Source organism: Cadophora gregata (genome assembly GCF_030347475.1).
Source record: "Cadophora gregata isolate MNR1 chromosome Unknown scaffold_10, whole genome shotgun sequence".
Classification (NCBI taxonomy): domain Eukaryota; kingdom Fungi; phylum Ascomycota; class Leotiomycetes; order Helotiales; family Ploettnerulaceae; genus Cadophora; species Cadophora gregata.
The window spans coordinates 279,544-292,909 of NW_026695933.1; the positions used below are offsets into that span (position 1 = coordinate 279,544).

Here is a 13,366-nt window from a genome sequence, read left to right on the forward strand (position 1 = left end):
TAGTAGCTATAGGTAAGGTATTGCCTCTAGCTACAGCTATTCTAAACCTTTCTAGTAGCTTTTATATATAGGCTATTTAATAAATCCGTAGAGTCTTATTCTTCCTATCCCTCTTAACTTATAGGCTTATAAACGTATTAATAGCTCCGAGGTCTTTACTTTTCCAAGTCTTTAAGAGCTATTTCTTAAGATATTCGTAGTTAGCAGGGTTACCTATAATTAGTATATTATTAATAAAAACTAATACATATACTCTATTCTTAAAGATAAAGAGATTAGGGTTAGCCTCTAACGCTTCCAGACCTAGCTTTTCTATCTTATCTTTAATAAGGAGCTACTATTCCCTAAGTGCTTATTTCAGGCTGTAGAAAGAGCGTAAGAGCTTCAGATATATATCTTTCCTTCTATTTAGCTCTAGGTGAAGCTTATTCTATATCTCCGGCGTCTTATCGTTCGGAATTGTTATATATATATCTTCTTTTAGGTACGTGTTTAGGAAAGTAGTATTAATATTGATATACTCGATCTCTAGGTCTCTTTTAGCTATAATAGTAAGTAGTACTTATAAGGTGAAATAGCGTACGATACTCGCGAAGGTATCGAAGTAGTTAAGGCTGTGTTTTTACTTAAAGCTTCTTACTACGAGCCTAGCCTTTCGCCGTGCTATAGAGCTATTAGAGTTAATTTTATTACGTAAAACTAGTCTTAAAGATATTAGTTTCGAGCCGGAGGGAGGCTTACTAAAGCATACTCTATAAGTTCCAGCGCTTTATATAGCCTGTAATTCCTTGAGAATAGCGGCCTTCTATTCTACTAGATTCTCCTTTAGAGCCTCTACGATAATTATAACCTTAAGAGGTCGTATAAGTTCACCCTCTAGTGTAATTAGCGCTATTTGACAGGTTAGTACCTTATTAAGGATTTACTGAGAGTATAGCTTCGTAGTTATTACCTAAGCAGCTTACTCGAAGTATTATTTTCTATACTATTTCCTACTATATCTTAATAGTAGAGTGTTATTAGATATGTTTACTAGTTAAGTCTATTCAGGGAGGCGTTAATCAGACGCTCCCTTAGTATCTCCTACTGTATTTTCTGCAGCTAACCTTCCCCTTAAAGGATTTTCAGCTTCTATAGCTAGCCTCTCTCTTAGAGGTCTTTCAGCTTCTATAGCTAGCCTCTCTCTTAGAGGTCTTTCCAAGCTTTTAGTACCCTTAGCTAGCCTCTTAGTAAGTACTAGACCGGTAGCTAGTAGCAAAGGTCTTTCTACTACCTTATTACTACCTTTTAGTATAGTTTCCTTACTACTAGTGTATATAAAGTATATTATATACTTATTAAAGCTGTAGTCAGCTGTTTCTAGTTCTTTAAAGGTTTCTACGTTCAGGAGCTTATAAGTTAAGGTATTAGCTATACTTACTAATATAAAATACCCCGGAATTGTCCTTTACTTTATTTTACCTTGATATAGCCCTAGTAGATATAAAGGGTACGCTATAGAGCTAAATACTCTTATTTTAGAGAGGTTTACAGGCTATCCTCTGTACGCTTCAATTGAAGTAAGTCTAGTAGCTATTTTATATAGTAAAGCAGTAGTTAGGCGTCTGTTCTTTAGCTTTACTACCTACTTAATAGCGTAGCACTATATATTCTTAGGCATCTTCGCGTTATAGAGGATTAAGCGTGTAATCTTAGCTAGTTTATATATCTATCGCTTTATAACTCTATTTAGAGAGTATTTGTATAGAGGAGAGGGTTTAGGAACGATTCTACTCTCTTATAGCTAGTTAATAAACTTAGGACTGAACTCTCCCTTACTATTATTAGTCCTCTAGTAGATAATTATACAGAATTTACTTTACCCTTAAGTTTCAAGCTGTAGCTTTAATTTCCGAATAACTAGTTAAATAGTTAATATAGACTTATTAACTAAGAGATCTACTTAATACGTCCTCGTAGTATTATCTACTACTAAAAGGAAGTATTTATAGCCGCGAATTAAGCGTAGTAAGATACTAGAGATATTAGCGTGTAGTTAACAAATAAGTATATTAGTTCTACTATCTGACTTCTTATTAAAGTACTCTTTTATATAGCTTATAAGGTAAGCTTTGTAATACCTCTCTCCCTTTAGCTCCGGAACAGAAATCAGTCTTATTCTGTAACTGCTATAAGTAACTAGTTTCTTTAAATAGGCGTAATTTATATAGCCTAAATACTTATGAAGCAGATCTGCCTTTATTTCCTTTGTGCTAGGCTAACTCTCTATTTGTTCCTTTAGTAGCTTTAAGTCTAACGGAATTATATTATATATAACTTGATATCGAGGATTTATATCTAGAATGTATAAACCTCTGTTTCTTATGCCTATAAAAGCTAGTTTACTATTCCGGTATCTATTTACTAATATCTTAGTTAGTTCTATATTAATTCCTTTGTCTAAGAGTTAATATATCGATACTAGCTTTATAGCTCCGAAGTTAGGTATATACTACATGTCTTTAAGGGTTAACCTATTAATAGTAATATCTTTATAACCTTCAGCTATCGAGTATAAATTAGTTACTGTTTTAATATATTTGGCGTTACGCTAGCGCTTAAGTTGCTTAAACTTAGCTAGAACTCTACTGAAGTAGCGAGTAGCGCTAGAGTCGATTTTCCAGATAGATTCTATAATAGAGATTATTAATAAAGTATATTCTACGTCTTTAGCGTAGTAAATCTCTTCCGAAAGGAACACGGGATAAGTATTATCATCTTTAATTTCCTCTACTTTATTAGCGCTATCTCTCGCGTAAGTATTCTTAGCTTCTATGTAGTCTACGTACTAGTAGCTATAGCCTTTATACTAGGCATACTAATTTCAGCCTAATTTAAGGCGATTTCCTCTCTTTTTTACGCGCCCTCTACGTCTCTATTAGCTACTACCCCTGCCGTTATTATTCCGTCTTTCTTATCCTCTCCTATTCTTATGTATATTACCTCTCCCACGTAAATAGCCTTTACCTCTCTAGCCTCTACTATCTCTACTACTTCTCCCTCTATTATAGCCTCTATTCGCGTAATTCGCGGCGTTACTAGTAGCTATAGGTTAAAGCTATTCCCTCTATTGAATTTAATATTTATTAAGCTTTTATACAGTATCTCCGAGATCTAAGTCTTACGATTCTAGGGTAAGCGCTATAGTAATCTAAGCTCTAGACGCTAGTAATAATTATAATAGCTTAAGATATATATCTTTATTAGTAAGAGGTTTACTATCGCTACTAAGCTTTACTTTAAAGAGTAAGAGCCTTATAATGTAGTTCTAAAGTGTTTCCTCTCCCGGGATAAACTTTATCTTAAAGAAATCGTCTCTTATATTAGCAAAGGTAAGACTCCTTTAAACTACTTTACCTTTGTTAGTATAAATAGCTTCCCAGAGAGGCTTAACGTCGTTTAGTTTAATAATATCTCTATACTTAGGAAAGAGAAGCTTAGAGATTAAGTTAATAACTATTTTAAAAGCTTCTTTCTTTTCCTTAGCGTAAGTATTCTACTAATTAATACTATTCGGCACGCTAACTTTAGTAAGAATATAATAAAGAACACTAGCTCTAGCTAGCTCTTATTTAGTCTTAAGCTCCTATTTAAAGAAGTTATCGAACTCTAGTAGAGTTTTACCTTTTAAGGCTTCGGCGACGTAGGGAATTAGTACTTTTAATTAGGATAATATCGTGACGTAGTAGCAGATACACTAAGAGTTAATAAAGTAGAGATCTTAATAAAAATAAAGTTTTAAGGTCTTTTTCGATCAATTGGAATTACTACTATATTATAATTACAGTTACATAAGGAGCTACTACAAAGAGAGAGAATCTCCTATATAAAGGGGTAGCGTACTCAGTAGTACGGCCTACAGTACTAAGTCTACGCCTACAATCCCCATATTTCTAACAGATTGATAGGCGTGGCAGGGTTTGTATGCGCGTCGCTTAATATCTTAGTGGCTGTTGGGTGATTGTCTTTGTTCTAGGTGTCTGGGGGCATGGGAAAGGATCTCGGTGCGGGGTTATGATGGATTTTGTGAGTGGGTCTTGGCGTTTTTCAGGGCTACTCGAGAAGGGGGGTGTTCTTTTACTGTTTTGGGACATTATTGATTTGGTTGAAGAGGGGAGAGGAGGAGAAGCTCCGGATATTTTATTAATAAATGAGTGAAAATATATGAGCTCACTCGGTGTTGGCAGGTCGTGGGGATACATTGTCGTCATGGAAGTGACAGTGAGTGATTGATTACTTGTAAGTGTAGGTACTTGATGGATATGGAAAGGTGGTTGGGTGGGTTGAATTGATTGTTTTTGAATCGATTGATTTATTATGATGGCTGCAATTGTAGAGAATGCAATATCCATTTTTTCTTCTTCGATTTGAATTTTGAGGCATGTTCATGTTACAATACGGCGCATGCCTGACATCGTTGAATATACCCACCTCCCTACTCAGCTCCACTACACGTTTCATCTCATACAGGCGTAGGTGTAGAAGTAGAGATAGGCAGTTGCAGTTTTTGTATCGTCGAAGAGTAGAGCGTCACATGCACAAAGTAGAGCTTCCAATGGGATGCAAGATTGCTCGGTATTCAGAGAATGATTCGCAGCATTGAGCTTTTATGCTGAAGGTAGATAAATAGTATACAGTCTCGTGTCTGGATAAAACACCAAATCACGAGGTGAAAGAAGTGAAAGAAGAGAAAGTGTGCCGCCAGTTTGCGGCTCTACTCCAAGGCTTTTGGTCCATCCTCACACAATCCGCCGTGGACTAACCGGCCCCTGTCCACCATCATCAGCACTCCTCTCCTTATCACCCGAAGTCCTCCCTCTAACCTCCTCAAAAATACTCAGCACGGGATCTCTCCACCTGGGCAACTCATTCAAACTATCCGGACTACTCTCCCATTTCGCGCGCTTTGCATGCTCCACCCTCCTCATCTCAGCTTCGACATCCATACCCATCTCACTCTGCATGATCTGCTCCCTTGTAATCGGCTGGATGAAATCCAGCCTTGCATTTTGGATAGTGACGGAGTCGCGGCCAGTAGTTTCACTTCCTAGGCCGCTGAGGAAACGAGCGCTCGTTGCGTCTCCGATGCCACTTTCCCAGCCTTCGCTTTGGAGGGTTTGGCGGTTCAGTGAGTTTTGATTGGGTTCTGTGAGACCGCTTTGACGTTGGGACATTTCTCGGCGGGAGGATTCCCAGCGCTGTTCTTGCTCGTCCATGTCGGATTCCATTTGGGTGATTCGTTTGTCCATGGCTTGTTTTTCGAGATCCTGGCTGCTGCTGGAGAGGCCGAGGCCGTAGCCGGTGGGAGGGATGAATTTGGGGCTGTTGGGGGAGGGGATGGGGATCTTGGAGGGTTTGCCGAGGAACCAGGAGAGGGAGAGGGGGCCGGTCCGGATGGTGGTTGTTGTGCCGTAGGGTTGTGTGGTGGTAGGTTCGAGACGGAGTGCTTGTTGAGCTTGAGTGGGAGGGGAGTAGGCTAGGTTGGTGATGATTGGTGGTGGGACTGGTCTTGCGTTGGTCATGACTGGGGGGATGAAGAGGGCTGGTGGTGGCATGCCAACATGTTCATCGATGAAAGACGTGTCAAACTCTCTCTGCACAGGTAGCGGTGACAATGGCGAGTATGAGTTGAAGTCTTGCGTATAGGGCGAAGCCTTGATGATGGGTGGAAGTGGTTTCTTGTCAAGGTTCGGTGGCAGTCCAGATACTCTGTCCCAGAATGATTGGGAAGTGGATGCTGTTGTGCGACGGGTAAGATATGCTTGATGTTTCCACCGCCGGCGTAAGAAAAAAAGTAGAAGTCCGGAGATAAGAACCGTGATAACTGTCACGACATGTGAGACATGATTCCGTATTGGGCTTAGGTTAACATACCTCCAATGGACACACCAATTCCGATCACTGTGGCAGTTGGTGCCGAATCTCCTGACGAAATTCCATAGGCCGCACTCATAGCTGGGCGCGAAGGAGATGCCGAAGAAATGCTTGAGGATCTTGATGAAAAGGTCGATAGCACCGTCGGTAAATAGGCATTGCCATTGCTCTGAGATTGAGTCGGAGGAGATGATGATGGTGGAGGGGTGAAGATCACAGGGGCGAAGGTTGGTGGCACTGATGCTTGGGAAAGCGTTGAGAATGGTATAGTACTCGCCAACAGTGGTGTCGAGAACACTGAAGTTGACACAAGGGAGAAGGTTGCCACTGGAGGAAAGAATGGAAAAGAAGTCTTCTGGTAGTTAGTAAGAGCGTACTGGCATGTTCATGGGCAAACATACCTGAGATAGCGAGAAAGTGCTAGTACGGAGTGGGGTACTTGATGTCAGGAGAACAAAAGTCGTGGATGTTGTCGATTCGCTCGAGGAAGTGGTCGTAGGTGGTTCTTGAGATGTAGTACTCGTAGTGGTAGCTACTTCCTGCGAACTGGTCGTAGATGTGCTCGACGTCGTCGTTGTGGTTTCCTGGGAAGTCGTCGAAGTCGTGGAAGTCGTGGAAGTCGTATCAATTGTAGTCTTGGCTGCTTGGCCTGGTGGACCTGGCGGTTTTCCAGGTCCTTTGTCTTTGTTGTTGTTATTGTTATTGTTGGCCGGTCCAGGGCCTGGCCCGGTGCCAGCTCCAGGTCCAGGTCCAGGACCCGATGAACCACCGGCATCTCCATCGTCAATTCCATCCCCATCTTCATCAGCACGCTCCCACAACCACCGTCTACCCCTCCGCTGAAGCATTCCGTGAACCCCCATATCAAGTTGATTGAAGGGACTAGACTTCAAGCCTATGGTCGACCTGGACCGGGACCTTCGAGGCCTGACGAAAGTGCGAGGGTGACGAGTAAGGTTAGTAGAGGGGTAGAGATGTAGATATACTTCCCACTGATCTGAACCAGAGAAGCCAAAACGGCGACCCATCCCAAAACCTCTGGGGCTCCCGGAAGATCAAGTGTCAAGCTTCGTTCCAAACAGGTACCCGTGCTGCAGCAGTCGAGCTAGTGTATCTCGCCTCCAGCACCATCTTGTCAAACATGCATCAAGACGAGGTGCCGTCAAACCGCCGCCCAATCAGGCCCCTCACAGTCATCCATCACAAATCCCACGAGATTATCCTCCAGACCAATAACTCATCAGTTAAGACAACACCATATCTAGTCCGAATCCATTGGATGGCCTCAAGTCCGTGTCTGGGTGTTTAGATGTGGTCACAGCCGTGGGGTTGTGACACTGCCGAGGCAGCTTGGCGTTTGAAACAGCAAGCTGCAGCGAATCGAGGAGACCAGGATCCCACCACGGTCCGAAAACGTGACTCTTGAAACGTGAGATGAGTCGAGATCGCGGCGATATTGTTTCGTGAATCGAATAACATGAGGGATTTTGGGATAAGGTTGGATTTTTTGTTTGGGTAGGTGGAGGTAGGGTGCACTGTTCAGATAAGAGAAACGACAGATGGCGGGATGGATCGACCCGGAAGAATTGATGTTTTGATCCGACTGATAGACAGGTGGCAGACAGGAAACTATTTTGGTCGAGTCAAAGACCCGTACCGATGGCGAAGGCTGTCAAGTTGTCCGGATGCCAATTGCCCGCGTTCCAGACTTCGGCGACGAGCTCTTTGGAGGTAGAGCGGATACTCGAGTCTCTCGGGTGAAGCCATTCCGGATGGGGTCAAGAAATTATTTGACCGAGACAAAGAGTAAACATCCTGACATCTTTCCAGCTCAACTGCCGATTATAATGAGCTTATTTGATGTACGATAACCTTCTTCGTACATGGTACCTGCTTCTGTCAGTGATCGGGAGGATGCATTTCCGAGTTGGGTCTGGAAGTTAGACATTGCTTTCTGTGGCGTAGACCGTGGCTTTTGATTGTCGAGGATCTGGGAGAACAAAGCACACTTCCCCGGATCTTCTGTGCGTCGGTTTGAGCGCTGCTCATCTCTGCTGGGAATGAAGTCTGAAGCTTTGAACAGATCTGAACTTAAGCTTTGATCCTGTGGGGAAACAACAACGTGGATCAGAGATAAAAATAGAATGCAGGAGAGACTCGATCTTGAGATTGTCGCTTAAGATGGCAAGGAAACGGGTATTTGAGAATGAAAGACAGGATACCTGTACAGCTGAAGCAATTGTTTGTGGATCCAAGGATGTGCTTCGGGGTTGATGATGTTTGGAGATAGGTGAGGATCTCAGAAGTTGAGGGGGAAGGTTTCAGGGCTCCGGGGCGTGCTGACATATTCACCAGCCAACCCCAAACGTGAGAACAATGGGTCCTGTCCTGTCTTTGACGACGGGACATCGCTCAAAGGAATTGCTCCTCTCCCTCACTACTAGCCATCACAGGCGGTCAAGGAAAGTAGCACCCTGCATGGCATTTGTGTCAGGGTGCAGTATTATTTTTTTCTCTCACCTGTCAATTCACCTGTCGCTACCTTCACTTCATGGTCGTGGAGTGTCCCTTACCTTAAGCCATGAACCTGGTACCCATTCACGTGACGTTTGGCATCGACTTAGTCACGATTTCTGATGCTATTCAATTCACCATCTAATTTGTTATTTGCTTTAACATTTTCCTGCGAACATCTGTACCATATACTGCTATTGATATATACTCTTTCTTCAGCGCTGAGATATGCACGGCCAGGAGAGTGCAATCGGGAATTGTCCTGCCTGCAGTTGCAAACAACGGCTCTGAGAATATCCTACCTACGTCATATTTATTCAAAGCATGCTGTTTCTCCTCTGTTCTGCTTATCAAAGACACCATTCGTGCCTTCACGAATTCCAGTCGAGGGTGTTTGATCTGCATGACACTGAGAGCTACACGTCCATTTGGCCAAACCAGCTGCCACTCGCCTGTCTGCAGAATCTCGAGGTGTAAGAGAGCACACGTGCTAAGATGGATGGCATACTGATCTTGGTGCTTCCACACATTCTTTGAGAATTTTTTGCACACCCTGTAGAGGTTTTTAGGGCCTTTGGGAGTCAAGGAGCTTTCTGGCGGGCGCATCGTCGGTGGATCGACCTGCCCACCAGCAGCAGAGCAGCTGTCGATCTACAAACCTTCACCTGTCGGGTAAGTTGCAGCATTGCTCGAACTAATATGCTTGAGCTCGAAGTGAATTTTCTTGCACAGCTACAACGAATCTTCACGACCTCAGCGGTTGTATGTTGTGCAGTATCTGGTAATGGTGCAAAGGCAATACCATTTAGTGGTAGCTCCAACGATGGCCCCTTTCTCGCCAACGCAGGTTTATTTACAACAAATGCTAAAACAGAACGCGTCACTTTAACCCAACTCTCCTATATTGAAGTTTCTCCTATTGCTATTGTCAATTGCCTCAAGTTCATTGCCACCTCTATCTACCCCACCAGATGATTTCGTCTGATAATTCTGCGACTTCGAAGCTCCCTCCCAATTTGTCCAGCTGCTGTCAAGTCGCACAAGGCAATACATACCACATGCCCATACGTATAATACCCATCTACAATTGAATCGCATACGTTCACTTCCCTTTCGCTTTGTCGCTTTGTCGCTTTGTCGCTTTGCTCCCACCGCAATGTTGGGGAAGCAGCAGGGCGCGTTTGCTTGTGAGTTTGCTTCGAATCTGCCAGACTGTGCCTTCCCTGCTGCTTTGTTTTGTTTCGCGCAAACTTTCTTTTGTTGACTTTTTGTCTTGTTATCAGCTGGCTCGAGATTTGTATTTCCCTTCATTCGAAATAATCGTAGGAGAAGCAGCGCTCATTCTCACATCAACATCGTCTCCCCACCACCTGAAGACGACATCGACGACAACACCGCAGAGCCCGTGCTCTTTGTGCGCAAACAATCTCTTCAAGACGAAATCGACGTTGGCCTTGCAGTCTCAAGCAAACTCGAACCCTTCACCTCGCATACACAGTCAGCTTCGCGTCCTCTCACATTCGCTGAAGCTACCATGACTACTCGTCCGCGACATACAACCACCTCCCGCATGCGCCTCGTTTCTGACGAATACAGTGACACCATGGCGGATGCTTCTATAGCAGAATCCTTTGGTCCGGCTAGGGTGATCCTCAAGAAGAAAAAGAAGGCTTCAAAGTGGCAGCGTCTTGATCTGTCGGGCTCGGTATCTGCTGATAACGAGGGTGAAGACGAGGTGACCAGCAACCCCGCGTCAAGCGCGCCTACCCGTGCCAGTACCCCTCTATTGACTTACGCCCTCTCCAAATCCCCTCCTCTTTCTTCTCTTGAGCCCCTATCCAGCGACACCACTGAGTCTGCGACTGCACACTCCTTGTCACACGAACGCGTGGCGACACTTGGTCACAAGGGAAAAGGGAAGGCTATTGTTGAGGTGGACTCGCAATCCAGCGTTGTTGATTCTGAAGGTGAATTCCAGCAAGGTTCCGGCCAGTCGTTCGAGGTTCAGACTCCCCTCGTCTACAGCTCCATTGGAATTTCCTATAGTCCTTCCGACCAAGGTTACCCGCCTGGATACTATACCACACCTACACAGGCTGGTTACGATTCTACTGTGTCCTTCGGAGGCTCGGAGTACATCGACGACGACCCCACACCTCGTGTTGCCCAGGGCGGCTTCCAACCCTTCCAAATCCGGCCTGCCCTGTCCCAGGACGATTGGAGCACATTTGATGATCTTGACCGATCGGATACTCAATCCACGAAAGACCGCACCGAAGCCGTTCTTGCCCAATTGAACGCAAACATGATGGCCAACAAGGGAAAGGACCTTGTTCTCGACGACGTGTTCGATTCGGTCGATTGGGACCCCGAAATGCCAAAGGGGCCATCATTGACTTCCTCACCAGAGCCTATACCACTAGATCCCAAGCCAGTTGCCTACACCACCGTTGGTTCTCGCGTCGACCCATCCGCCGTACCTCAATTCAGTGCTCCAAATAGGATCCAACGCGAAGGTGCCAATCGCCGACCCGTGCCATTGTCTATGATGCAGTCACGACAATTTGACGGTGGCTTCTATGGCCAACAGCGTGGTCCTCCTCCTCCCCTCAATATGTCCAATTCGATGCAATATGCCCAGCAATTGGGTCGCAATCCGGCCAGCATCATGCCTTCATCTGCAGGAAGTCAATCTTCGGGTTCTACAATGTCTAGGTCGATATCAGGTCAAATGGCGGAGCCTGCTTCTGATTATGGCCAGTCTGATTACGGTAGAGTTGATGGTGGTCTGCGCGAACTAACGGAGCGAGAGGAGAAGTCTTTGGCACAGCAGCTCAACATCCAGACCAAGTTCTCGTACGAGAACTCTTCGTACGATGAAGAACCCAAGCCCCTTTTCAAGATTACGACTGCGGGTGATGAGAATCGCAACCCATACTCCGTCCGAGGTGAGCTCTCCCCCTTCCATGATCTTCTGGCTATCATAACTCCTGGCGTGGACACTTTACTGACATTATGCTCACAGAACTACTCGATGATGATTCTCGTCGTCGTTCGAACAGCTACCAAGAATCACTCCAGGGCATGGATAGGATGCAGACTCTCCAACGACTCTCGAAGTTCGAAAATCCTATGCAAGAAGCTTGTCGTACGAGATTGGCAGAGCTGTCGCTCAAGGGAAAGCCTGCCAATGGCTCATCCACTCTCACCCCATATGATATTGCTGTTCGAGATCAGAAGCCTGCAGCACCCAGTGATGAAAGTTCTTTGGACAAGCTGATCGCAAGCATGAATACTGGTGGAACCGGCGAGCTGAATCGTAGCTACCAGTTTCCGCCACCTGGTCTGGTGACCCCCCGAGCAAATCCCCTGCTGGCAGCTTTCAATAACACAGCTTCTCAACCAGCTTTCGTACCTGCTCGCCCACCAGGATATCCTCAGCCGTTGACCGCTGGGCCACCACGTCGAAGCGCGTTCCCTCCCGGTATGGGTCAGGTTGGAGCTCTTCAGTCAGCATCTCAGACTCAGCAAGCCAGTGTTCCAGTCGGAGGAGCCAAGTCTAAGTCGTTGATGTCCACCAATCTACCAAAAGCTACGATTTCGAGCTATGGAAATGCTAACTCAATGGGAGGACCTCCATTGCTGATCGAGAACCGGAGCTATCCTTCAACCGCTATATACGACACTCTTACTGCCCAGGAAGCTATGATGAAGTACTATCCTAATGGTCTCCCCCCAGACTTCAGTCACAAGTGGAACCCTATCTCCGAGGAGAATCGGAAGCTCATTGGGGAAGCCTCACAACTCACTGCTCAAGAGCAGTCCGCAACCAAATTGAAGGAGCATGAGGATTGGTTCTACCAAGGTCAGAGACGTTTCGTGACCATGAAGGGTCAAGACTACATTGAGGAGTTGGAGATGCGAAGTAAATGCACTGACAGGTTTGGAAACATCGGCCCTCCTCGACGGATTAATCATCCCGTCATCCCAGTTGAGATCACCCCGGAGCAAGCCAAGAACATATCCATATCCGAAGCTGCCATACCCATTCTTGACGCTTCTTTCGGTACCTTGCTAGCTTATGCCGAGGCTAGCAACTCCTCTCGTTCTCGTCTCAGCAAATTCGTCACTCCTGCCAAACATCTGGTCGACACAAGCCCAACTGGCAATGACAGCTCCTTTGGTGAAGATTGGGGTCCACCAGGTGGTCCAACAGGTTCAAGATTCTCTGTTGCCAACAGCTCGAGATCATCGTCCGTTGCTCCCGGCTCTTCCAGGGGAGGCGGAGTCAAGATCAGCTTGTTCGACCGCTTCAACAGTGGCAAGTATAGCAAGAACTAGGTGTCGTCTGATCCCTTACAAATCTATTGGATGGCTCCTATTTTCGCATGTTGCTTGATAGAATTCGGACGATTGACACTGGTGGATATGAGAGAGTGAATCACATGCTGGTGAGGGAGATCGTGATGAAGTACATTGTCGGACTGGATTGAAGACACTCGAGCGCGATGTGGCGGACTCTGGCCATAATTGATTGGCTTGCTTTTTACTTCTCGGATTGCTGGATGTTCCGCCGGATTAATGTATGTGTTGCTGTATACTCGCACAGTTGCAAAGCTACTTTGAATCAGAGGCGGGTTGATGGTGAGGTCGGCTCTACAACGAGTGGAAGAGCTTCTATTAAGAATATTAAGGGCTGATTGAAGGATCTCGTCAAGCTAATTTGTCGTTTTCTCTGTTGCGCATCTGATCGCCAAGTGGCTCCTCTTGTTGATTGCGCGTCTGTATTTGACTTTCAGGGGGTCGCTCGCCTAATCATGCTGAAGACAACATCCCTTTCCGTGTTGTCACCTATTTGCCGAAAGTCCTCGGTTGGCTTGCTGCCCCTCACTAGCTAGTTAGGCTAGTCAAACTATGGCGCAACCGGGATTGACATAAC

The 13,366-nt window shown here is 45.3% G+C and overlaps 2 protein-coding genes across 2 annotated transcripts; one reads left to right on the top strand and one right to left on the bottom strand.

Annotated features, from left to right (window-relative positions):
* Nucleotides 1-4,601: 4,601 nt before the first annotated feature.
* ONS95_001455 (uncharacterized protein) lies at nt 4,602-8,193 on the bottom strand. Its single transcript, XM_058494652.1, has 3 exons — nt 6,315-8,193; nt 5,914-6,265; nt 4,602-5,863 (listed from the first exon to the last, which is right to left on the bottom strand). The coding sequence occupies exons 1-3, from the start codon at nt 6,939-6,941 to the stop codon at nt 4,779-4,781; spliced, it is 2,064 nt and encodes a 687-aa protein (XP_058354959.1). The 5' UTR covers nt 6,942-8,193; the 3' UTR covers nt 4,602-4,778.
* Nucleotides 8,194-9,033: 840 nt separating this feature from the next.
* ONS95_001456 (uncharacterized protein) lies at nt 9,034-13,185 on the top strand. The gene is made up of 2 exons (XM_058494653.1): nt 9,034-11,375; nt 11,453-13,185. The coding sequence occupies exons 1-2, from the start codon at nt 9,962-9,964 to the stop codon at nt 12,766-12,768; spliced, it is 2,730 nt and encodes a 909-aa protein (XP_058354960.1). The 5' UTR covers nt 9,034-9,961; the 3' UTR covers nt 12,769-13,185.
* Nucleotides 13,186-13,366: the final 181 nt, after the last annotated feature.

Bases quoted from the DNA above. Each gene is read 5' to 3' on its own strand.
- ONS95_001455 (XM_058494652.1), bottom strand. From the start codon at position 6,941: ATGGGTCGCCGTTTTGGCTTCTCTGGTTCAGATCAGTGGGAAGTATAT. The intron at 6,266-6,314 runs GTATGTTTGCCC...AACTACCAGAAG, and splicing joins GCACTTTCTCGCTATCTCAG to ACTTCTTTTCCATTCTTTCC. The intron at 5,864-5,913 runs GTATGTTAACCT...ATGTCGTGACAG, and splicing joins AATTGGTGTGTCCATTGGAG to TTATCACGGTTCTTATCTCC.
- ONS95_001456 (XM_058494653.1), top strand. From the start codon at position 9,962: ATGACTACTCGTCCGCGACATACAACCACCTCCCGCATGCGCCTCGTT. The intron at 11,376-11,452 runs GTGAGCTCTCCC...TTATGCTCACAG, and splicing joins CAACCCATACTCCGTCCGAG to AACTACTCGATGATGATTCT.